This window comes from Bacillus rossius, chromosome 3, assembly GCF_032445375.1.
Source record: "Bacillus rossius redtenbacheri isolate Brsri chromosome 3, Brsri_v3, whole genome shotgun sequence".
Taxonomy (NCBI): Eukaryota; Metazoa; Arthropoda; class Insecta; order Phasmatodea; family Bacillidae; genus Bacillus; species Bacillus rossius.
In genome coordinates this window covers 646,347-673,672 of record NC_086332.1, presented here as the reverse complement: position 1 = coordinate 673,672, position 27,326 = coordinate 646,347, and the positions used below count along the sequence as shown (strand labels likewise).

At 44.7% G+C, this 27,326-nt stretch overlaps 1 protein-coding gene across 4 annotated transcripts in view; it reads right to left on the bottom strand.

The window, feature by feature from the left end:
- LOC134530049 (peregrin-like) overlaps positions 1-27,326 on the bottom strand; it is a 75,768-nt gene that overhangs the window by 38,937 nt on the left and 9,505 nt on the right. For all 4 annotated transcript variants that reach the window (XM_063364593.1, XM_063364592.1, XM_063364591.1 and 1 more), the window contains exons 4-10: positions 26,910-27,046; positions 23,530-23,707; positions 20,525-20,668; positions 15,121-15,309; positions 9,116-9,305; positions 4,856-5,018; positions 3,721-3,898 (exon numbers count right to left, since the gene is read on the bottom strand). In XM_063364593.1, coding sequence (XP_063220663.1) covers positions 3,721-3,898; positions 4,856-5,018; positions 9,116-9,305; positions 15,121-15,309; positions 20,525-20,668; positions 23,530-23,707; positions 26,910-27,046 — 1,179 coding nt within the window. The remainder of the gene's footprint in view (positions 1-3,720; positions 3,899-4,855; positions 5,019-9,115; positions 9,306-15,120; positions 15,310-20,524; positions 20,669-23,529; positions 23,708-26,909; positions 27,047-27,326) is intronic.

Here is a 27,326-nt window from a genome sequence, read left to right as displayed (position 1 = left end):
ATCAGCGCTGATGGTCGGCTACAGGGACTCTCACCATGCAACCCTGACGCTAGCACTAGTACACTCACCCCATCAGCTCTGATGGTCGGCTACAGGGACTCTCACCATGCAACCCTGACGCTAGCACTAGAACACTCACCCCATCAGCTCTGATGGCCGGCTACAGGGACTCTCACCACTCTACCCTGGCCGCTAGCACTAGTACACTCACCCCATCAGCGCTGATGGTCGGCTACAGGGACTCTCACCATGCAACCCTGACGCTAGCACTAGTACACTCACCCCATCAGCTCTGATGGCCGGCTACAGGGACTCTCACCACTCTACCCTGGCCGCTAGCACTAGTACACTCACCCCATCAGCTCTGATGGTCAGCTACAGGGACTCTCACCATGCAACCCTGACGCTAACACTAGTACACTCACCCCATCAGCTCTGATGGCCGGCTACAGGGACTCTCACACCTGTACCCTGGCAGCTAGCACTAGTACACTCACCCCATCAGCTCTGATGGTCGGCTACAGGGACTCTCACCATGCTACCCTGACGCTAGCACTAGTACACTCACACCATCAGCTCTGATGGTCGGTTACAGGGACTCTCACCACTCTACCCTGGCCGCTAGCACTAGTACACTCACCCCATCAGCTCTGATGGTCGGCTACAGGGACTCTCACCATGCAACCCTGACGCTAGCACTAGTACACTCACCCCATCAGCTCTGATAGCCGGCTACAGGGACTCTCACCACTCTAACCCGGGCCGCTAGCACTAGTACACTCACCCCATCAGCGCTGATGGTCGGCTACAGGGACTCTCACCATGCAACCCTGACGCTAGCACTAGTACACTCACCCCATCAGCTCTGATGGTCGGCTACAGGGACTCTCACCATGCAACCCTGACGCTAGCACTAGAACACTCACCCCATCAGCTCTGATGGCCGGCTACAGGGACTCTCACCATGCAACCCTGACGCTAGCACTAGTACACTCACCCCATCAGCTCTGATGGTCGGCTACAGGGACTCTCACCATGCAACCCTGACGCTAGCACTAGAACACTCACCCCATCAGCTCTGATGGCCGGCTACAGGGACTCTCACCATGCAACCCTGACGCTAGCACTAGTACACTCACCCCATCAGCTCTGATGGCCGGCTACAGGGACTCTCACCACTCTACCCTGGCAGCTAGCACTAGTACACCCACCCCATCAGCTCTGATGGTCGGCTACAGGGACTCTCACCATGCAACCCTGACGCTAGCACTAGAACACCCACCCCATCAGCTCTGATGGCCGGCTACAGGGACTCTCACCATGCAACCCTGACGCTAGCACTAGTACACTCACCCCATCAGCTCTGATTGCCGGCTACAGGGACTCTCACCACTCTACCCTGGCAGCTAGCACTAGTACACTCACCCCATCAGCTCTGATGGTCGGCTACAGGGACTCTCACAATGCAACCCTGACGCTAGCACTAGTACACTCACCCCATCAGCTCTGATGGTCGGCTACAGGGACTCTCACCATGCTACCCTGGCCGCTTGCACTAGAACACTCACCCCATCAGCTCTGATGGCCGGCTACAGGGACTCTCACCATGCAACCCTGACGCTAGCACTAGTACACTCACCCCATCAGCTCTGATTGCCGGCTACAGGGACTCTCACCACTCTACCCTGGCAGCTAGCACTAGTACACTCACCCCATCAGCTCTGATGGTCGGCTACAGGGACTCTCACAATGCAACCCTGACGCTAGCACTAGTACACTCACCCCATCAGCTCTGATGGTCGGCTACAGGGACTCTCACCATGCAACCCTGGCAGCTAGCACTAGAACACTCACCCCATCAGCTCTGATGGCCGGCTACAGGGACTCTCACCATGCAACCCTGACGCTAGCACTAGTACACTCACCCCATCAGCTCTGATGGTCGGCTACAGGGACTCTCACCATGCTACCCTGGCCGCTTGCACTAGAACACTCACCCCATCAGCTCTGATGGTCGGCTACAGGGACTCTCACCATGAAACCCTGGCCGCTTGCACTAAAACACTCACCCCATCAGCTCTGATGGTCGGCTACAGGGACTCTCACCATGCAACCCTGGCCGCTAGCACTAGTACACTCACCCCATCAGCTCTGATGGCCGGCTACAGGGACTCTCACCATGCAACCCTGGGCGCTTGCACTAGAACACTCACCCTATTAGCTCTGATGGTCGGCTACAGGGACTCTCACCATGAAACCCTGGCCGCTTGCACTAGAACACTCACCCCATCAGCTCTGATGGTCGGCTACAGGGACACTCACCATGCAACCCTGACGCTAGCACTAGTACACTCACCCCATCAGCTCTGATGGCCGGCTACAGGGACTCTCACGATGCAACCCTGGCCGCTAGCACTAGTACACTCACCCCATCAGCTCTGATGGCCAGCTACAGGAACTCTCACAATGCAACCCTGGCCGCTTGCACTAGAACACTCACCCCATCAGCTCTGATGGTAGGCTACAGGGACTCTCACCATGCAACCCTGGCCGCTCGCACTAGAACACTCACCCCATCAGCTCTGATGGCCGGCTACAGGGACTCTCACCATGCAACCCTGACGCTAGCACTAGTAGACTCACCCCATCAGCTCTGATGGCCGGCTACAGGGACTCTCACCATGCAACCCTGGCAACTAGCACTAGAACACTCACCCCATCAGCTCTGATGGTCGGCTACAGGGACTCTCACCATGAAACCCTGGCCGCTTGCACTAGAACACTCACCCCATCAGCTCTGATGGTAGGCTACACGGACTATCACCATGAAACCCTGTCCGCTTGCACTAGAACACTCACCCCATCAGCTCTGATGGCCGGCTACAGGGACTCTCACCATGCAACCCTGGCCGCTAGCACTAGTACACTCACCCCATCAGCTCTGATGGTCGGCTACAGGGACTCTCACCATGCACCCCTGGCCGCTCGGACTAGTACACTCACCCCATCAGCTCTGATGGCCGGCTACAGGGACTCTCACCATGCAACCCTGGCCGCTTGCACTAGAACACTCACCCCATCAGCTCTGATGGTAGGCTACAGGGACTCTTACCATGCAACCCTGGCCGCTCGCACTAGAACACTCACCCCATCAGCTCTGATGGTCGGCTACAGGGACTCTCACCATGCAACCCTGACGCTAGCACTAGTAGACTCACCCCATCAGCTCTGATGGCCGGCTACAGGGACTCTCACCATGCAATCCTGGCCGCTAGCACTAGTACACTCACCCCATCAGCTCTGATGGCCGGCTACAGGGACTCTCACCATGCAACCCTGGCCGCTTGCACTAGAACACTCACCCCATCAGCTCTGATGGTAGGCTACAGGGACTCTCACCATGCAACCCTGGCCGCTCGCACTAGAACACTCACCCCATCAGCTCTGATGGTCGGCTACAGGGACTCTCACCATGCAACCCTGACGCTAGCACTAGTACACTCACCCCATCAGCTCTGATGGCCGGCTACAGGGACTCCTACCATGCTACCCTGGCCGCTAGCACTAGAACACTCACCCCTAAAGCTCTGATGGCCGGCTACAGGTAATCTCACCATGCTACCCTGGCCGCTCGCAATTGAACACTAACCCTACAGCTCTGATGGCCGGCTACAGGGACTCTCACCATGCAACCCTGGCCGCTCGCACTAGAACACTCACCCCATCAGCTGTGATGGCCGGCTGTTTGTTCGGAGCGTGTGTGCTGCTTGAGACCTGCAAACGGCGCAACAAAGGTACGCCATTGTATAACTGTCTCTTAAGGCTCCAATATGCAATGACACGCAGGACAAACTGGCTCTTCTTTTCCACATCCACCAATGATGCTATCTCCTGGATCCTGCCAACACACATTTTCTGTTTTTACCACAAGAATCATCTGCAGCTTCCCTGCACAGATGACTGAGAGTGGACATCTCTTTTATACTCCTACAATGGTTGTCTGCTGGTATTTATTGTATCTAATTTCAATCCTACACTCATTATTTAAATGAACATAAAGATAAAATCCATTTTCTTTCAAACTTTTTCTGTTTGTTTACTCAGAGACATATAATCTTTTGCATCTGTAGACAATTGATTACGAGATAAATTACGATATGTTGAAACTAAACCATATGTTATGTTAACGAGTAGAAAAGTTTACGTACATAATATGTATTAACAACATGAGAGCTGAAATGTTTTTTTGAATTTCAAATACAGTTTGTTAACAGAAATAAGATTACTTGCTACAGCCACTGGACCGCAGTTACTTTCAGGCAGGCTACTCAGAGAGGTCTCACATGCAGCTTTCAAGTTTGGGCAGCTTTAAGGGTGTGCCTCCCATTTCAGTTAAAGATTTTATATTTACAGTAATTTCAGATAAACCTGTAGACGTTTTCAAATGTTTAACTTTCACAAAATTAAAAATATATACAGTGCATACTTTTTGCATAATTAGCTGCCAAAGTTACATTTTTAACGTTTTTGGGTTGTACAATCAAGGAGAATTAAATTTATCGCAGAACTGAAACTTTTTAGGTTTAACTGCAATGCCACTGGCTACTTCAAGAAATGGTTTGAATTCCTTTCAGAAAATATTAATTAATTTTACCTGGCATTTCAAAATTCTCAAAATTGTTACGATTTTGAAGCCAAGAAACATTAAATGGGTTTTTGAGATAGAAATGCAAATCATATCATGAAGAAGCCAGTGGAATTGCAGTTAAACCTAAAAAGTTTCAGTTGTGCAAATAAAAGTGTACACTGTAACTTTAATTGGGCTATTGTTCCGAACTAGAGGCAAGGATGCTACCTGTCCAGAGGAATGGTGGGGATGGAGACGGAGGTAGACAGCCAGGTGCTGGCGGGTCTCCTGGCCGCCTGCTGGCTCAGCTCCGAGGGGGTGGCTCCCGGGGAGTGCGTGCCGCAGTACACCGTCCTCTGCACGCACACTGGGCCAGGGTCCATGGTCGAGCCTGTGCACACACACAGTCAAGTCCTCGGACACTTGCGACTTGAATCAACATTGATAGTTAACTTTTTCCTGATGCCTATTTAAGTGCGTACATGTGTTCCAGCAGCCCACACTAGCCCATGACTGAAGTTTCTGTGTAGATGCACGCCTGCAGGTCGGGTGTCGCCCCGCCACAGTTGATCCAGGTTCGCTTGGGCTCACTCTGGGTAGGCGGTGATCCGTCTCTCGCCCAGCACTCGCACGGACGGGATGGGAGTTGGCTCGACCGCCTCGTAACTGCCACACACTGCTTCCACTCTGATCTCCCCAGCATCTCTCGTCTACAGTCCAAGTGTCTGCTCCGCAAGTGACTATGGGCTCATGGTAGGTATTGTACAACACTTGTTTGCATGTTAATGGCACGATACCTCTCTCTCTCTATCTCTCTCACACACATCTGTAGAATGCATCCCCTTGTTTCCTCCTGGTGTTTGCCCCGTCCCTCCGATACTCTTCCTAGGTACTTACAGGTTTCTGCATCTTTCAACTAAATACCATCTAATTCAATACATATCCTAACTCCATTTTTGTTTCATGTCATGACCATCACTTCACTCTTTTTAGTGCCGAGTCTCATACCACATTTCCTCACTTCCTTGCTACTCACCTTTCTTTTCTCCTCACACCATCAAATCATCAGCAAATAGTATTGCCTGCATCCTTCCTTCTTGATCATTTCTTCCACTCTCTTCATAAGCCTCACCACCAATATTATAAATAGCAATGAGGACAATGTACTACCCGGCTTCATTCCGCTGGCTTGTTCAAACCAATTTTGTCATCCATCTTACAGTTCTCAAACTGCTTATGTTTCACTTAGACATACTTCTCACTCTACTTGTTAATACTTCTTTAGTCCCAGCCAGTGCCAAACACACTGTCTTTTCACACTGCCTTCATCACATTCCGGAATATTATTACTAGATCCTTCCCAAGTTCATCGTCTCTCCATCATTGTCATATGGCAAAAACCAGGTCTGTTAGACCTCCCTTTTCTACACCCATTCAGTTTCTCACACTATTTTTCTGCCATGCCCTTTATTATCTTATTTTCCAATATCTTCTCATAGACTTTTTCACTATAGCACATCAAAGTGATCCCCTTATCATCTCGCATCTTTTCCTGTCTCCTTTTGTTTAAAAACTGGCACTAAAATCCCATTAACTCCATTCCTCTGGCATGCCTTTATCTCTCCAATTACACATCACTCAATTCAGCCAATGATTTCTTCCTTCTTTTGCTGCTCTTATCATTTATACTGTTAGCTCGTCCGTCCATAGAAAAAAAATTTTCTGCAAAATTTCTCTGGAATACAGAACCATTACCGCATTTACCCTTGTATGGGTCAATCATTTTATGAGGTTTTTTGGTTTAAAAAATGTAGTGCTACCCTTACGTGAGTTTCTCACTTTGGGTTTGATGCGGGTGTAAATTTTCCGCCCACAACGTACTTCCCTCCTCTCCGATACTGTCCGGTTAACCTCTCGTCATACCCAGAAGCTTCGCCGGTTGCCTGCCTACCTGGTGAGGAGGCACAGAGCATATCACGTGATCGGGAGCTGCCTCCGGCGTGAGACCATCAGCGATCCTTCTGGTTGGTTCTGGGTGCCGAAGTGGGTTGGCGCTCCCGGGTATAAATACCCCTCTACGGGCTCACACCTCGCAGAAGCAGATGAGAAGCCTCGTCACACTGCCCGTCTTCATGTTGTCATGCTGCTGGAATCCACACCTGTACATGAAATGAAGTTGGAGTTAGCCACAGTTTTGGGGAAGAGACACTTTACTCATGTTTAAGTTCGGACTTGGTGCGATGCTGACGAGGAAGTGAGCGCTCGCAGCAGTGAACGAAGGTAACTTGCTCATCAGAACTGAGAAGTGTCATGCGCCTGAAGTACAGCCTGGTATGTGGCCAGTCCTTTGTCCGAGTGGTCGAGTCTTCTCAGGGGGCTCATTGTGGAGCCCCAGTTAGCAATCCCCGCCAGAGAAGTCTGGAAGAGTACTGTTGGGACCAGAAAGTGGATGCAGGAAAAGACTTGCCGCAGACCCGGGATTGAACGTCTCCTCGCGGACTTTGAGGCGAGTGATCATCTTAAAAGGTCACTGGTGTCAGAGGGGAATTATACATCGTAGTAGTTTGTTTTATGTATCTAAGTACACATATTTATATAATTATTTAATTAGAATAATTAGGTGCTTGAATAAATAAGTGTAGTAATCTTATTGCTTCATGACTCTTAATAATGTTCATATGTTATTACCTTGTAGTTATTAGCCATTCGATTAGAGACCACTAATGACATGCTTGTTTACAAATATAAAGTTGCCAGTGGGAAGTTGTATTTCTTATAGTAGATCTCATGAGAAATTATTACTGGAGTAACAATTTTTAATAAAGGAAAGCCTGTTTGTTTAAGCCGGCCACATGATAATGTTTGATTAGAGCCCAAATTAAAGAATTGCAGTATAGGTTAAAGTTTCTTAAAGGTTTTCAAAGTTGTTAAAGTTTTAATGTAATGTTATGCTAGTTGTTAGTTAATTTTCTTTTCTTGTTGTTAGCAGTTGTGATTTGAGAGCGAGTCCTGGTCGTGACAGGAAGATTGTAAATACGTAAGAACAAGAGAACATGTGAAATAACAAAAATTTATTGTAAAGATTAAGTGTTCGACCAATTGTTAATAAACTTGAATCAAACTGCACATTTATATTGCACATTTTTATTTCAGAGAACAAAATAAATCGATTTTTATTCCTCTCAGACAGCAAAAGGTTAAAAAACAATATTGTACTGTGTGGTAAATAACCTACCTTGGTTTTTAATAAAAATAACTCCACGAGTCAGTATAAATAGTTTAATCACTACATCCCAGCAGTAGTATTGTCCATCTGCCGCCCGCCCGGTCAGCGCCGGCAAGTGATGTGTCTGCAGCGCTGTGATGGTGTGGCAAGAGCAAGGTGCGTGGCAGTGTTGATTCTCCTCTCTCATCAGTGCGATGTCCCGTGAACTGGCACCCACACAATCAGCGTGTATATCTTGACAGGTGTTTATGACGCAACTGTGCTTAATGATTGTTTTTGCTTTCAACTGAACATTCCGTGACAAAACTGCAGCCATCGTTGGTATTTATACATGCATATTTTATATTCCTCCAGCCGCACACGAGTTTGCCGGCAACCGGCAGGGGGGAAGTGAGCCACCTTACACCCTCCCGTACTAAACAAAGCAGACCCCGAGGGTCAACACCAGTGCTGTATTTCTTACACTCCGAGAAACTGAGACACAAAACACCAACACTTGTCTTGCATCCATGGAATTCTAGTGAAGACAGATATATGCTGCGATCATTATTCAAGGGCGACCCTTACAGTGAATATGTTAGAATTTTGTGCCCAAAATTAAAGGTTTAACCCATGTGCAGGGGTGACCCTTCTGCTGGTATTTAATTTTCTTCGTTTTATCTTAGTCACAACATCCGTTTTGTCACATATACATACAGCAAGTAAACTGCTGTCGAATGGTGGTGGATCCACTGTACTGTGATTATCAATTTACACGCTGTTCTAACTATGGTGTTAACATTTTTGATTGCCATCGCAAATCGTGTCCTTTTTTTATGTTGTAAACCATGGTCGTTAACGTTTATTTTATTTTTTTCCATTACTGATATATGACTGTGTGATGAAACTAATACAATTATTAGTTGGTTTTCAAGTTTAGAATATCGCTAATAGTGTTTTGAATCGTCTGTGCAATTTTTTTCACTACTGTTTTGTGAGATAGTGGTTTCAGTAACCTTATATATTTGTTGCATTTTTAAAATGCTGAGCATAGTTCATGTTTTTCTATGCAGCCCAATTAAAGCAGATGAACTGGGTATTTATAGTGTACGAATGACTTAACCTTAACAATGAACATTGATATTCTACAAAATCACAATGTACAATCAGTTAAATCATTGTATAATATATATTTATTATTTCGAAGTGTTGTTATTTGTCTTTGAATGGAATGTCTGAAGTATATTCCAATGCTCGACACAGGGAGAACAGGGAGAGCGCACCCGTGCAGGACTTGCTCAGGCGCATGTAGAGGCCGGCGTGCTGCGCGCAGGTCACGTGGAACGGCACGTAGCAGTTGGTCTTGTGGCACTGGACGCATGTGCCCACCCCCCGCTTCCTGCACAGGTAGCACGTGAGCTTCCAGCGCGCTGCCGGGATCAACTCTATGCTGTCCACTGGCTCCAGGAACACCTGCGCCAACCACACATCTTCACACAACATCCTACCAGGAAACGGCAAGTTTTGCAATTTTTTAATTCAAAAATACTTTTGCTAAACATTTAAAGTATCAGGGTGGGCACACAAAACCTCAAATGAAATTCCCTGGCTTTTCTAGGATTTCCTTCACAATGATTTTGCCCTGTTACACTATTTTACTTTTAAAAATTAATCAACATTCCTTTTTGAAGTGAAACTTGATTGCTGAGGAGGTAACAATTTTCGAGCCCTACAAAAATTCTGATTGCATGAAGGGAAATAGCTATGTATGTGGTGGGGGAACCAAGAGAGGAGGGGAATAGCTAGGTACGTGGTGGGGGAACCGATAGAGACAGCAGGGAAAGGTATAAATCTCGCAGCATGCTTGCGCTCTTCCTCTCTCGCGGTTGTTCCTCGGGGGCCCCACTCGGGCTGTGGCACAGTCAGTGATCACTAGAGCGGCCTTGAGCGAGCTCCACGTGGTGGTGTGCGGCTCAGGTGCTGCAGAGTTAGGAGAGTCGTCTGCGCCTGACGCTACCCCGACTTTAGGAAGTATTTGGGTAGAGGGCAACACAGCAGGTTTTAAGCTTATTGTTGTGCACTGTGCCACAGACCATATTTGATTCCATGACGGGACTGACGAGACATTCAACATACCATACTGGAACTCAAATGGACTGAGACCACAAATGCATGAGTTCAAACAAGCGTTAATAAATTATGGAATTTCAATTGCACTTATTAATGAAACTGTTCTATCATCCACACAGCTCCTGAGTGTTCCTGACTATATAATTTACAGAGACGACTCAGGCAGAGGTACAGCTGTGCTCATAAAGCATGGACTACAACATTACCCAGTCACATGGAAAAACTTACAAACACTAGAAAGCCTCACAGTTGTGTGGCCTACACAGGCAGGGGACTTCTTAGTAGCCGCTGTGTACAGGCCCCTTAGTGCCCGACGACCTTGATGTGGTCGCAAGTCACTGCCCTCACTTTTTAATGGCAGGCGACTGGCGACCTACACAGCTGATAAAAACTACTTAGTTCGGGCCCCAGAACTCCCGACACACTTACCGAATGTGATTCTGACGAATGACACTAGAAACCACTTTACTCTGACGTCACTAGATGAACTAGACTTGGACCACAACCCTGTGCTGTGCAATATGCTGCTTCCAGCTGACGTGCAGCCAAAGGGCCGAAATAAAATACTCAATGACAAACTGGACAGAATACACTTACACTCTAGAGGACATACTGTTCCCGGACATCGCCCTCGAAATGACAGATGACATAGAGGCGGCTGTGGAGTGCTTTACAAACACTTCACACATCCGCACGCGACATGATGACATGACATTACGGTCCAGCGCACCCAGTAACCTGACTGGACTACCGCAGGCAGGACGGGGGTACCAGAACACTGGCGTGCGCACAGCCAACAGGCTCAAGGCACAGCTGTCAGCCAGTGGGAGGATCATATTCAGAAGGCGGAGCGAACTGACGCCCCACTGTGGAAACTGGCGAGCACAATGCGTGGTGCTAAGGCGCGGCGTGCCGTCACTACAATCCATGGCTTAAGCCCATATTCCACGATGGAAGGTTCCGTACATGCTCCTCTAAAAGCTTCCAACGAAACTGCTAGCCAAGCCTCCAGGGCAGCGGGTATGGATGTTTCAGTGGAAGAAACTATTACACGTAGAATCAAGGACGACTGTGCCTGGTGTAGGCCTAGCTTTACAAAGAACGATGTTTGTTTATTTATAAAAGTATAATTTGGAAATTCGTCGTCCAAGTTTTTTTACTGTTTATTAAAGGTATTGTGTGTGTAGAAAAAGTTTTAGATTCGAACAGAAACAACGTAAGAAAGTATTTTTTACAAATTATAAATATGTATGTTTTTGTTTTTTATAATCGCGTATTTTCAAGTTTTATGTTCTTATCTTAAAAGATATATTATAATAAAGCCGCTCTAATGAGAGTTAATTGTTTCTTGGTTAACAAAAGCTGTTAATTATCAAATATTTTTAATTGTTTATATTCGATTTATTTTTATTTACGCGACGTCATACTGTACGCGTACGAAATACAACTGATTCGATGCTGTTACATAACATAGCATGTGCCATGTCATGCGGTATCAGAAGTAACGAGTAACGATACGAAAGTAACGAGTACTAATTGTTATAGTAACGAATACATACGGGTACACATTTTTTCGTTACTTTTACACCTCTACTAGGGGCACACTACTTCATTCTGATTGGCTAAAATTTTCACATTTTATGAAACCTTCCATGGAAATTCAAACGCGACCGATTACAAAAACTTCCATGGAAACGGCCAGCGCTCCGATATTTCTTCCACAGAACCTTCCATGCCAGCTGCCATGGAAGACCTTCCAAGGAAACTTCCATCGTGGAATACAGGCTTTACACGGAATGACACACACGGCCGAAACAAAGGTAGAAGCTATTGCTGAATCACTCGGGCGGCAGTTTGAGCCGAACGAGGACCCCCAGGATGAAGACTTCACGGATGAGGTGGAGCACAATGTGCGCCAATATCTCCGCACAACAGTCACCCCCGAGCATGTTACGGACGCCTAAGTTAGATGTGTAATGCGGAATCTTCCGGCGCAGAGAGCCCCGAGGGCGAACCAAGTTTCCAATCTGATGCTAAAGAAACTGCTGCCCTGTGCGGTGGAGTTCTTGGTTCGGGTTTAGAACGCGGTACTGCACACTGGGGTATACCCGCATGCCTGCAAGGGGGCCCACGACATTACACTGCCTAAACCGGGCAAGAACCCAATTTCCCCGCAAATCGCCGCCCCATCAGCTTGCTGAGCTCACTCCGCAAGCTGGCCGAAAAGGTAATTATGAGTCGGCTGTCAGTGCATGGCACCGTCCTCTGGGTGCTTCTGGACTTTCAATATGGCTTCCAGGAGGCCCAATCTAAGACACACCCTCTGGCACGGATCGTTGAGACGGCCACAGGTGCCTTCAATGCCTGGGAACACATGAAGGGCGTGTTCTTGGATGTTGAAAAGGCATTTAGCAAAGTTTGGCATGAAGGGCTCATTTACAAGCTCATTAAATTTCATTTCCCGCCCCGTTACATTCTCGTGTCCAGCTTTCTGGCCGGCAGGACCTCCGAGTCTAGGTGGAGGGCAAGCTGTCCAGGCCACGGCAATCTCCAGTGGAGTGCCGCAAGGGGCACGGCTAAGCCCCTTCCTTCACAGCTTGTACGTCACCCACAACCCCACAGCCGAACATGCGGGTCCAGCTCTTTGCTGACGACAGCCCTGACATCGACCAGGTCCAACAACACCTGCAGGACTACCTAGGACTCTTTGAGCGGTGGCTCGAGAGATGGGGAATTAAGGCCAACGCCGAGAAACCTAAAGCCATCATCTTCAATAATCGCAGGCCGGAACTGCCACTACCTCTGAAGCTATTTGACATGCCCGTTCTCCTAGCCCCCACTGCTAAATACCTGGGCCTAAATCTAGATTCCTGCCTTACCTGGCAGCACCATGCGGCCAGCAGCGGTAGAGTACAAGAAGAGAGTGGCAGCACTCTACCCACTACTGAAGGGCCGAGTGCTGCCAGACAGGATTAAAGTACGCACTTATTAAGCAGTTATCCTGCCTGCAATGCTCTATGCCGCCGAGGTGTGGGGTTATGCAGCCAGCCTCACCATCCAACGACTCCAGGTCCCACAAAAGCAAGCCTTTCGACTCATCACTGGCTTGGATCATTTCTGCATATTCACACTCTTCACAGGCTCACGAACTTACATCTCATCGCACAGCTGATCCTCACCAGGAACATCAAATTCTACAACATTAACAGGGCGCACAGAAATGCTCTAGTTCGCGAACTGGGGAGCTGCGACCACGGGGGCTGCCGGCCGTGGGGACCTCGCGCGGGAGTCGAGCCACGCACCACAGACACCGCGCTCGTGCAAGGATGGACGCAACAACACCGATCCACAGCGCGTTCCACAGCCACTCCACTCAGTGCCCTGCCTGGGGTTCTCCGCGCTGCGGCCACGGGTGGTCCACAAAGGCAAACATAAGAGGACGCAGCCGTTAAAGGCACCTTCAACTGTGTTTGGGGCAGGCAGGTGCAGCATTCCACATGCAGCGGTCGTATTGGTGCCTGCACACACCCGCAGTGTAACTGCCGCGAGTTCTCTCGGGGTCTCAAAGCCGGTAGTTCCGGGCGAGACAGGAGCAGCTGGGGTCACGCGACTCTGGCATTGCCCGCAACGAGTGCAGGGTGAGGCAGGACAGTGGTGCCGGCTGTCTCTGGTATCGGGAGACCCGACCCGTGGAAGGCGAGCCAGAGCACTGGCTGTGCAGTCTCCTGGAGCGAGCAGAGGGCTCGAGTGACGGCCTCTTGTGGTTAAGGGGGGGCGGGGTAGGGGCTCCCAGAGGCCCTACTGAGTTGGGCTGTCGCCCTGTGTAGTGTATTATCTCATTCATCTTCACAAGTAATTATCTACATCGATTGCAGGTGGCTTTAGGAAAAGTAGGGTTTTTCTATCCCTGGCCGAGGTAAAAAAAAATCTTTGGCTCTTTGAAGCAGTGGCTGGGTCTCTCACTGCCACATGCCGCAACCAATTATCTACATCATCATCATCACATCTTGCAAGCCCAGTAACTACGACTTAGAAAACCAAATTCAAAACGACAAAGGTACGCTATCTTCCAAGGCTGATGCACACTCTCTGCCTAATCAATCTACAAACTCAGGCAATTAGAGCACAGGGCAGGCAGTACAACTGAAACAGCTCACACTGAGATTAAAACCTGTTTTTTCCAAATCTCACTCATTTATTTCCTCCCACTTCTTTATTCGTCGCATTGCCCTCAGCAGCACGTGGGTTCGAGTCCCTACCGCAATCCCGCCAAAAAAAAAAACAAATTTTAACAACACTTTAGAAGTAACCCAGTATCATCTTTTCCACAGACATCCACACATATGCTATATTTCACAACAAGAGGCAGTGGGCGGCACTTCGCGGCCTGGAACTCTTCGCGGGCCCTTGGTTCGATGCTTAGTTCTGGCATACGGACCACGAGGCCCGCAGTAGCTATGATGACAATACAGTTTGCAGCGCACTGTGTCGCTGTGTTGTCTGACTAAGCAAACAGTCTGAGCTAGTGATACAGTCCATCTGGCTAGCCAAACAACATGTGTTCTCTCGCTTGGCAGCATGTGTTTACTACGTGAACATTTTGGGTTTTTTTGTTAACAGACTGTGCTTTTCCGTGTTCGAAGATCCCAATAAATCACTCGTACTTATGAAAGTGCCATCAAGGAAGCACTCGCAATAAACAATTTAATTTAAACAAACTGACGGTGCATTACTAAACTGTCGTAACTTTGATGATCTAATAGTATCCTGTAATCATATTACGAGTTTCCATACTCTTTATAATTCTCTCCAAAATTAAAATGAATAGCATTGGGGACAATGGACTGCCCTCCTTCACTCTGCTGGCTTGTCCAGTTCTCACACTGCTATTTCCCTTGTTCATACTCCTCAATCTACTGTTAACTCTTCTTAAATCCCATCTTCTTCCACAGCTTGCCAACACAAATCCAACTAAACTAAGATATCAATTGAGTCACAAATCATTACAAATTTAGAACTAATGACACAATAATGTTACCATAAAAATATACCTTTAAAAAGTGAAAATTGATATTGCAAAAAACACAGCATCAAAAAAATGACCAAACAGACTAAGTAATCGTTTGCCCGAGGTGTGAATGTTACCTGAATCACTCACCGGATTAGCGAACCTCACTTCAGGAATCCACATGGCACAAACCACGTGAACCCAACAGCCACGGTCCGTCTGCTTGAAGGCCCCGCCCTTGTTGGGACACAGCAGGCAGCTGACGGCTCGCGACGGAGACTGCAGGCAGCGACGACACAGCCACTGTCCCTCTGGGATGTACGGCACCCCGTAGCAGTCCTGCCAACACACACGCACCACTGTCTGCTTGAAGAAGAGCAGGCAGCTGACGACACAGCTACTGTCCCTCTGGGTTGTACGGCACCCCGTAGCAGTCCTGCCAACACACACGCACCACTGTCTGCTTGGAGAAGAGCAGGCAGCTGACGACACAGCCACTGTCCCTCTGGGTTGTACGGCACCCCGTAGCAGTCCTGCCAACACACACGCACCACTGTCTGCTTGGAGAAGAGCAGGCAGCTGACGACACAGCCACTGTCCCTCTGGGTTGTACGGCACCCCGTAGCAGTCCTGCCAACACACACGCACCACTGTCTGCTTGGAGAAGAGCAGGCAGCTGACGACACAGCCACTGTCCCTCTGGGTTGTACGGCACCCCGTAGCAGTCCTGCCAACACACATGCACCACTGTCTGCTTGGAGAAGAGCAGGCAGCTGACGACACAGCTACTGTCCCTCTGGGTTGTACGGCACCCCGTAGCAGTCCTGCCAACACACGTGCACCACTGTCTGCTTGGAGAAGAGCAGGCAGCTGACGGCTCACGACGGAGACTGCAGGCAGCGACGACACAGCCACTGTCCCTCTGGGATGTACGGCACCCCGTAGCAGTCCTGCCAACACACGTGCACCACTGTCTGCTTGGAGAAGAGCAGGCAGCTGACGGCTTGCGACGGAGACTGCAGGCAGCGACGACACAGCCACTGTCCCTCTGGGATGTACGGCACCCCGTAGCAGTCCTGCCAACACACGTGCACCACTGTCTGCTTGGAGAAGAGCAGGCAGCTGACGGCTTGCGACGGAGACTGCAGGCAGCGACGACACAACCCCTGTCTGGGTATAACGGCACCCGAGCACAGAGACTGTGTCCCTGCCTGCAACCCCGTCGTGAGCCGACAGCTACATTCTCTGCTCCAAGCAGACGCTGGGACTACTGGTTCATGTAGTGTATAGCTCATATCCTGCATGTCACACACTAAACAATGTTGTCATTGTTAATATCCTGTACCATATATTGTTCATATTTACACTCTCTCCACTGTTTGAATACTGAGTGGGTCTCACCAGGGTGTTGTCGGCTGGTTCCCCACCAGATACGAGGGTGCAGGTCCCACGGGCAATTGTTATTTGGACGTTCCTCACGTGTGGACACATCCGACTGTACAGCTGCGAGCCATCCCAAGCTGGGTCGTGTGAGCACGAGCGAGAAGGGCTGACACGGCTGGCCCGGGCAGCGGGAGGAGCCCTGCGTAGGCGGCACGACGCGCTTTGACGATACGTGCACGGTGGTGCGAGATCTTAGGTGCTGTTTTCAGATGCTCCATCCTCGTGTCTCCGCTGTCTGGTCTCGGAGCAGTAACCAGTCGAAGGATTCAGTGTGAGACAGGACAGTCGTCATGTTATTTGTAGCTTTTACACAACTCATGGGAGGATCTCTCAGGTTAGATGTCTAATTACATCTAGGAATGAACACTTGTAATTTTATAACTTTAATAATGAATTATAACATAGACCTAGACTAACAATCTTAATATTTCCTCTCACATCTCAAATTAAATAACTGTTCTAATTTGTCAGCTAATTTTATTTTTAAGCGGGCTAGTAATGGTTAATAGTTTTATTTTTGATACATTTGTAATTAGTGATGGCCCGATATCAAAAAACCCGATACCGATACCGATTCCGATATTTCCAAATTTACCGATCCGATACCCGATACCCGATATTCCGATAATAGGCCTATCTCATTTCTAATACTGATTCTATAAAATTGTGGTTCTGGAGTATTGTTAGAGATAATAATGAAAAATGTTAAATATTAATAAAACATACTTATGTGAATGTATATTATTTTTATTAATTGTAAAATATGGTAAATTCACATTAAATGAAAGCTAATAACGAAATTATCATAATGGCCTACAAATAAACTCTCTAAATTCAAATTCACAAGTCACTGCATGTACTTAGTCCAGTGTCTCAACTGTAATCTACGAAAAATACAGTCTGAAAAACATCAAACTTTACCAACTTTTGTACCGTCTTCAATTAGCAAATTTTGTGACCATTGTTCAAGTGTATCACTCCATTTATTGGTGCGAAAACACGTTAAAAATACGTGAAAAGTAATTTCAATACAACTTTGAAACGTACTGCAGAGTTTATAAAACCACACATCTTTATTTATGTTATTGGCAATGCACTCAATATAGCCAACATAATACCTTTGCTGCAACTTGCCCTACTTAAATACGTTTCATATTTTAGCTTTTGTAAAACTTACGTAACGTCTTTGTATAGAACAGCAGTTGGCGACCATGAAACGACACGGAAAGAAAATGCCTGTTATATCCTACTCTATGGTCATATCAAGCAGCAACTTTATTCTTCCCAATGTTTACTTGCGGCTACACCACTTATTAAATTAAATATCGTAATTATTTTTGTTTATGTTTTCAATTTATGTACACTTAGTGAACTTCGAAAATTCATCAAGCGAAAACATTTTGCGAATATCTGAAACGAATAAATATGCACTAATGACTGGGATTTGTGTACACATGGAAGAATTGTACCGTCGGGATGCATTGCAGTATCAGAAAGAAGAAATAGGCTTGAAATTGTTTCAGTGGAAAATAAGCTTGGAATTACTATTTAATATGGTGACGTGAAGAAAGATAAATTACGCCCGCGGAAAATAAGCTAGGAATTACAGTTGAGGTCATGTGAGAAGTATTATTGGCGAGAGCAAACATCGGTTATCAAAATATCGCAAGTATTTACCGATGTCCGATATTGAAAAATGTGCCGATATTACCGATCTCCGATATCGGATATCGAATATCGGGCCATCACTATTTGTAATAATTGTTGAGTTTTTTGAGTTAAAGTTTAATTTTTTTTAGGGATGGGTCGATTCGATTCTCCGATTCCTCGATACCACAGATTATTAAAAAATTTGGATACTCAGTATCGGGTACTAAAAAAGGGCAAGGTAGGTTAGGTATCCATTAAGTTAAGCAAATACAGTAGTAATATATTTTCGTCTGAGCTTTTCTTACATATTTTAATATATCTTACCTGCCGTATGCCCATAAAATTCCTAATAATGCTCATTATTATTAAATATTAATTTTATACGAATAAAAATAAAAACAATGTTACCGGGCATGTTTAACCTCTAATTTAAACTCCACGATCGAAGAACTTTATTCCTCACTCATGTATTAGACGTAAATAAATTGTAAAAAGACTAATTTTATTTACAGTTAAGAAAAGTCCATTGTTTTTTGTGAAGAAAGCGACTGTTATGAAACAAGATCACATCACGTGTCGTCACCATTTTAGTTGTGATCCATTCAAGGATGATGGCCTCCACACAAAACCTCTGGTGCCCATAAAACAAAGTCAAGTCGAAACGTATCGATTCGTTGCGTACGGGACAAATTGTATAATGAAAAGAAAGCAACAATCGATTTTAAAGAATTCTCTGGCCATACAGCCAACAGAGGCTCGTGTTTATTACTTGCAAAGGAAAACAGTAATTCACCGTCGTGCTATTGAGGTTACTGTGAATTGTTTCGCATATGCTATTTATTTGGCACAAATATTGTTTTGCTAAAACTATTTTCAAGTGTTTTGCTAGTTTGTTAGTAAAACGAATGTTCGCCGACTCTCGTTTCAATTACGTGGCGAATGGTCTGATGTTGTATCAACATGTCTAAATTTTGGGAACATTTTCGCAACAATAGTGAAAAACAAATATGCAATTTGTAATCATTGTAGTGCGAAAATTTCACGGAGCGGTACTTCCAAATCTACAACCAATTTAATGAAGCATTTGAAATCCCGGCATACATTACTACCAGAAAAAACAGAGTGTTTGAAGAAAAATAAACTTTTGTTTACAGCACTGTCACCAACTAAGTCAAAAGGTACCACAGAAAAAAGTAGTGCTACCTTTGAACCCATTTTGAACAAAGATGTTATGTTATCGCTTATCGGCGTTATCACCTGTTCAAGAAACCTGTCTAAATGTTGAACTTTTTTGTGCACAGCCTAGTACTAGCAAACAAACTTTATGTGAAGATGCTTCTTCACTGGTAGTTGAAAAAAAAACCTGAACATTTAATCCTAAGTTTATAATTATCCTTTATGCATGTTATTATCATTACGTAATGCATTCAATTCTTAAGTAGTTTTAATTATGTGACCAGAATTACCAGGAATCTAAAACTGGAATGACTCTGAATCGAGAATCAAAATTTAGGAATCGGTACCGGTATCGGAATCGATAAAAATGTGTACTCAACCCATCCATAATTTTTTTATTTATAAAGTCATCAAATTTTTTTCAGAAATCTCGTAGTTCCCACTGTCATCGTATTTGTTCACGTAAAGGCCCCACCCGCGTATATGGCCCCCCTCCATGTTTTGTAAACATTTTTGGGGAAAAAATTTCAAAACATGTTTTTCTGGGTTTATCTGAGGGCAGGGCAGCTTGGCATGCATCAAACAGCAAGCCATGTATTGTGAGCGGCGGGAGGTGATTTTGTAAGCGGCAGTGATACAGAGACTGGTATTATAGTTTGTCCGTTCTCAGTAGGACTGTCATGAGGCGTGACAGACGTAAGCAGTTAGTCGTTAAACAAACAACATAAAGATAAAGAAAGCTGGACCCGCGGGCTTGTGTTGATGTGCAGTGTTGTTGGAGTAGAAGAGGGGTGGAAGAGGGGAAGTGAAGGAGGAAGGAAAGTGGGTGGAGCAGGTACCTACACTCCTTTGTCTGGTTGGTTGACTGGCTAGCTGGCAGGAGGGGGTTAAGCCACGCCTCTGCCACTCCCCCCCCCCCCCCCCCCCGCCGCAGCGCTGCCACTCCACCCTCCGGAAAAGCTGCCTCTCTCTCCCTCCTGCCGCGTCGCTGCCTCCCCCACCCTCCCTCATTAGAACAAAGACGCACGACTTGCCAGTCGTTCCGCTGTTTCATTTAATCAAAATTTAATTGGCGTTTAAATAAGTTGTGGCGGTACTTCATTTTGCTTTTATTCAATGTTAGTTTTTCATGTCTGAAAAAAAGGAAAAATCGTATTTTTTCCTCCAAATTCGCGTATAGGCCCCCTCCCCTTATTTGGAGTCGAAATTTTGGAAAAAAAGGGGGGGCCTTTACGCGAGTAAATACGGTATTGTAATGTCCTGTGAAGTCTCGGACGAGGCTCACCTGGTGCACTGCCAGGTTGCACATGTCGCAGAACAGGATTGCGTTGGACGCGTGGCACTCGCCCACCATGCAGATGCAACACACAGCATCGTCGTCCCCCAGCGGCGCATCGTCTGCGTCGCTAGCCTTGTTGCGCCTCTGCACCTGCACACAGTACGCCTGTCGTGCAGCAATGCTCGGCACAGACACCCAGCGACTCTGGGTCACGCACTCCAGTGGAATCTACCTATCAAAAATAAGTACTTCCTTCGAACTGAGCAAACATAGCTCAAGCTTTCTACTCACTGTTAGTTTCAACACACCAATCAATAAATATAAGCATCCAACCAATGCAAACGTGTGTTTGAAAGAGTAACAAAACAAAAACACGATAATAAAAAAATATGCAATAAACTCTTTTTAAAAAATTTTAATATTTTAAAAGCTATAAAAGATTCCTACTATAGTTATCTTAGAAACCAATTTAATTATTTCAAACAGACTTTAAAAAAGTAAAAACAGGCTTAAAACAAATATATTACCAATGCATAATGGGACACATTATCCATTAATTGAAGTACATCAAACTCCATGGACACAACACGTAATCCGGCCCAAAGCCAACAGACTAATCAAAAAAGAATAAAAAGAACATGCACTACTTTCTCTTTACTAGTGACGTCATGCAAATTATGTACATGGAAGGTAAAAAGGAAACTGACTGAACAATTAAACACATTAAAAATTTTCCTGTCACAACCAAAAAATAAAACAAACATGATTAATCAGCAGGGTTACTAACATTGCAGCTGCAAATTCTCTCCTTAAAGAAGAATCCACACATACCACTAACAACATGCATATCTATGTATTATTTTTGGTTAAAATTCTAGCAAGTGTTTGTACGCACATTAGAAGTATAACTACTGAGAAAGAGTCTGATGTGTTGACTTGGCGGTCGCAGGAGAGGGGTAGAGGGGTGAAGGGAGGCAGTGAGATAGAGTAGCAACAGCACTTGTTCAGGGAACGTGCGAGCCAGCACTGAAAACAAACACTGTCTCCCAGTCACTCACAAAACAATCAGTTGTAACGCCACCGGCAAACAAGCCCAGACTGCCTCGGAGAGGTTAATGTTCTGACATTCAAACACAATGGGTCAATGACCAATATTTAAAAATGTTTTCAATTTAATATACCACAGGCACTATGACAATTCTAAAAGAAATTGTCAAAAATATTAAGTTGCACCAAAAACACTACTGATTTAACAAATTAAGAAATAAAATAACAAAAAATTTTATAGTGTTAAGCTATGCATTTGATATGACTGTATTTCCTGGCACACACGGAAACACGTGTGTAAAATATTGAACAGCTAGAAGTCGACCGGGCTGTGATGCCCCTCATGGGACCCTTTGACAACCAGCGTCCACTGACACCGGCTTGGCTGCCTGTCTCATCTGAACTCCCGCCGTCACAAACCTGTGTGCGATACCCTCCGGAGGTTGGTGACAACACTTGTGCACTTGCCGTGTTAATGTGTGTATTTATTTATCTATGTATTTAAATAAGTCAGCTCAATATGGTTAAGGTTTGGTTATAGGAAAAATATATAGATTTATTTATGTCATTTATACAAAAACAAAATATAAACTTATACTTAGTGTTATAATATGTTTTTAAAAACCTTTCAGTTTAATATTGTTTTAAAGTACTTATTGCACTGCAATTTTTAGTTTGAAAAATTCTTAAAAGATAGCATTGTGTTTGTAATGCTAAGAGAACCAACAAAACGTAAGTAACTTTGATGCCAAATTTGTCCCAAAAAATATTTGTGGCTAATAAATGAAAGGTATTTTTTAAGTTGTTAATATGTTGTTATGACTATTCAAATTTAACAGATATATTCCAGGATAGTTTCACAGATGCTGATGGGCATGCCCTAGGTAGAGTTCCAGCCAACACACTGACGAGAACATACCAGGGATCCAGAAGCCCTCCAGTTATTCCCAATTAGTCTCTTCCTCTAATTAATTCCTTGGGAGACGCACAAATTTAGTTTCTTTAAACAATTCTTGCAATGGGAAATTTTGATTTAATACAGTTCTTAGGACATTGCAGTTTTGCACTGTTTGTCATGCAATAAATAAAAAAGAAAATATAAACCCATAGAGAACAGTATAAATCAGCTGATGTCAAAATTTAAATATCAGACAGCCCCGAATATTCAGTGGAAGGAATTTAGTCATGGAAAAATAACAGCACAGTCGGCACAGTCAAACACAATGGGCTAGCGACGACAAGACAGTGTAAATGCAGATGGACAACATCCCTTGACAACACAGCAAACAGACAAGCCCAAGATGATACTAAACAGGTATTGGGGACATAGCCATGACAATGCAGTTGCGATGTTTCGGAAACTAACATCTGTTCCCAAGATCAGACACAAACAGATTGATATCGGACACTGGAAAACAAGGGGTTTACATGCGCTCAACCTCGTCTCCTGGCACAGCTAATGAAAGACGAGGACTCCTCTGATTGGCCGAGGGTTGTTGGTTTTCAAGTGTTTTGTGGTATATTAGTGTTTCTTTGTTAATTAAAGGTGTCCATTTTATTTTTAATAATTTTTGGCTGATATTGATATTGCTGACAATAAATGCTGATTCCTATAATTGGGTATTCTTCATACCAGGCAAGTCTAGATTTTTGAGTTTAATCCTTTTTCTTGCTGTTTTTATGCTATTTAATGCATGGAATATTTTCTATAATTATTGGGACTTTTTTTTCTCATAAAATTATGATTAATGAATAAATGAAACTGCAGCAATATTAAAGTCTGTCTCTATTGCTTGGCTGCTAGAATACTTCTAGAATGTTTTACATTAAACAGTTCTCTTCACCAGTTTGCAGAGATTCATTAATAAAACAAAATATAATTGTCTTCAACGTCTTTACAACTTTAGTCTATGCTTAAAGTATATACAGTTGACTTAGCTCCAGGTTGCTAAGGCAGAGAGTACCTGGAAGTAGCACTCCTTCTCCAGCCGGTCCATCAGCAGTTCCAGCACATCCTCACGCACCTTGGGCAGTCCCTTGGAGGCTCGCAGCTCATTCATGAGCTGCAGCCAGGCACAGTCCTGCTCATCCAGCTCGTACTCCACCCGAGCATCCAGCTCCTCCGCGGGACACTCCACGAACCTGCAACCGCCCGTTCCCTCGCTGCCATTCTGCAAGGCTCGGCAGGAAAACCTGGTGTTCACATTTCTCCTTGCATTTAGTGTGCGCTAATGGTGTGTCATCGGCATCATTGATATTCCACAGAATTTTCAAAATCCTTTGTGTTAATATAAAAGCTATTGTTATTGTTCCAAACAATTGTGGGGAGAACTGGGTTCGTAAGGGATAGCCCAATTAGATTTCATACATTTTTATTAATTACTAATATTTATAATAATAATAAACTATTGTACTTAAAATCGTCCAATCATAAATCACTGGTACTTTAAATGTTTATTCTCAAGTCACTCAATGTCTGTCAAGTTCCGCAGTCAGCACTCCTCACTGGAGCTAGGCTCGACAGTGGTTCGCCCCTCACCTCGCGCCTGTCCACTCGTACAGTCCCACCACTGTCGCCGCACTCTCACGATTCAGTTCAACTCCGTGTCACGCCACTCTCAGAAAAGGAGGGGGGGTCCCCCCTCTCTCTCACCCTCTTGACGACGGCACTTCCCTTTGCTCGCGGAACTCCGGGACTGTCTCCAAAATTGCTCGGAACTTGTCATGGAACTCACGCAGCACCTATCGCGGAACTCCCGCGGAGACCGGCGTTTTTGCTTAAGTACCTGAGGGTCGTCTTTCCAGAAGCGACAAGCCACGGCAGTGAAGAGTTGTGTCATCCGGGGCCGACGCCCGATCAGTCCTAAGGGCAGTTTATTCGTGCCACACACCGCTCAGTGACAGATAACAGCGCCGAGGCAGGACGATGTGTTGGGAGAGCAGAGGGGAGGGGGGTAGTGACGACCCTTGTGATCCGGCCAGAGGCGTGTGGCATGCCTGACATCAGTGGACCGCACGTGAACCGGCGCGTGTTGCCGGTAGCCATGCAGGGCTGCCAGCCTGCTCCGAACCTGGCATCGCGGTTTGGTGTATCGCATTCTTAACAATATTGTTCGACTCCAAGAATATGTTTTTTTTTGCAAAAAAAAAATCGACTTGGTTACACTAAATTCGATGAGATGCGACGAGACTGCCTCCAACAGCCTGGCCACAACAAACTGTTGCAGAATCATAGGAGACATGAGCTGAAGATGTTGAAGAGAAAGTCAATACAAACAGATACTCATGTATTAATCGAAAATGCTCTAATAGACAGTCATAAACTCAGAAGTGAATTACTGATATTAATAGGGAGCGATGAAGACTTGTGAATTTCAACTGTACATCCACAAGTCATAGAAAATGAAAATGAACCTATAGAATAATTCAGATTTGACTTCTTTACTCTCGATTACATTTGTAAAGCATTTGAGCCCTTATTTATTTATACTAATAATAAAACTGTTCAAGGTATGTCTGTAAATTGATTGAAATGATGGAAAAACTATTGGAAATGGCCATTAACATTATTTAAAACTGAAAAATATAGTTTTAAAATTGTGTTTGTTTCTTGTTTGTTGAACCAAATACGCCTTGGAGTATTTTGATGCAACTTTGTACTTAATGTCGTAGGAGCATCCTTCAGCAAGTATCAGGTCAGATGATCAGTGTTTAACTTGAGCATGCAGTCATCTGTGCTGATGCGTACCTTATGAGGGAAGTCTACGATGTAAATTCCATCAGACTGTACCCGAACAAGCCCGAACATTAACCTTCATTCAACTCCCAAGTTTTTTTTTCTTCTGTAGACTCAAATTTAAACACAGCAATTGTTTATTAACTTGGCAGTTATTAATTAAATACATACCAAGTTAAAAACACATAATCAACAATTTTAGACAAGCAAACCTGCTTGTGCCTCATCTACAGTATATTTTTAGTTTTAGTACACAAAACTGTGTTTATCCCAATAATTGGAAAACTTCTAAAATTATACACATACACAAAAATGGCAGCAAACTCGATGTAGCTAACTACAGGCCTGTTTCACTTTTAAATGGTTTGGCCAAAGTATTAGATAAAATCATTTTTAAGAATCTTAGCTTAAATCTAAAAAATAAGCTGTCTGATAACCAACATGGTTTCCGTAACGGAAAATCAACCACAACCAACCTTCTCTGCTTTTTAAATTCAATTTTTAAAAGAAGAAATAATCAGAGGTCAAGTTGACTCTTGTTATTTCGACCTTGCTAAAGCATTTGATACAATTAACCATAATAAATTACTTCAAAAATTATCTGAGGTTGGATTAACTGATAAATACGTCAATTGGTTTGAGAATTACCTCAAAATTTACTTTTTATAATTAAATAAATAATTTTAATTCTGACATGATTCAAAAATTTATAGAAAAATATTATTCTGTCAAATTTGTATTTGATTCCAAATTGATATGAATGCTATTGCTGCCGGGTGCCAACTAAATGAAGTCAAACTTAACTATGGGAAAACTACTATTATAAAACTTTACCAAAAAAAATTGCATTCCCTTAATTTTAATTATTAATTAGGAAATCACACTCTTACCAGTCCAAATTGGTCAATGACTTTGGTATCATACTTGATTCCAAATTACCTTTTAATTACCACATTGATTCCATAACAGCCAATGCCAATACAACACTTGTTTTGATCAAATACATTACCTATTTGCTTCTAAGATTAACTCAAGTCTTATGTCTTTATAGGAAGCCCTTATTCTGCTAGTACAAAAATTACTGCTTATTCCTCACTAAACCAAAAAAATTTTTACAATACAGAAGAAACAATAGTATAACAATACCACCTATATAAGATACAAAATTCTGTTTTTATTTGATATCCCTTTAAACCTGGCAATATAACTGAATTCCGATTAAAATTGCCAAGTTCAAAGGCTTCTAAAATGAACACAATATCTATGCTGAATTGCACACAATAGAGTGAACTTTAAGGAGAGGTGTACAATGTCTACTTGAAAGTACAAAATCATTCTAGGTGGATGTGAGAGACATAGGCTACTGTTACACCAAGCTGTTTACTTTTTTCAGTTTGCACGATAATCTGGAATCCGAAGGTAACTTGTTCTCAATCAAAGTAATTTAGATTTACCTTAACATATTTCTGAAACAATTATCTTTTATCATCATTAGTTGATCCTGTGCCATTATTCCCATGCGTATTTTCAAAGGAAAAACCAAATCATGAAGTTGGTCGAGCTAGTACATCGCAGGCTTCCCACCATCACGGCTGGGCTGATGCGTACCTGATGTAGGACGAGGGCATAGGAGGAGCGTCCTTCAGCACGTACGAGTCCAGGATGCGGAACAGCGGCTCCGGGAACACGGACTTGTTGTCCTGCAGTTCTGCCACCTGCAGCTCCGTGCCTGGCCTTGGCTCTGCCTGCACGGTCGAGCACACGGCCGTCACAAACTGCACACTGCCTGCTCCGAGCTCGTGCCGGCCAATACCACCTCGACTGTAGTTTAAGATAGCCGCTGGCAGTTCGAGTATGATGCACCTTCAGCTTACTCTTGTCCCAAAGCAAATCACAGCTTCTCGTTTTTGGAATTATAATTGTTTCTGTATTTGATGGCACAGTCTGTGATGCATAATGGTCTGCAAAGTGTTTTTTCAGAATAACCAACATAAAATGCATGTAATCTAGGTGGCTGCAAAATGA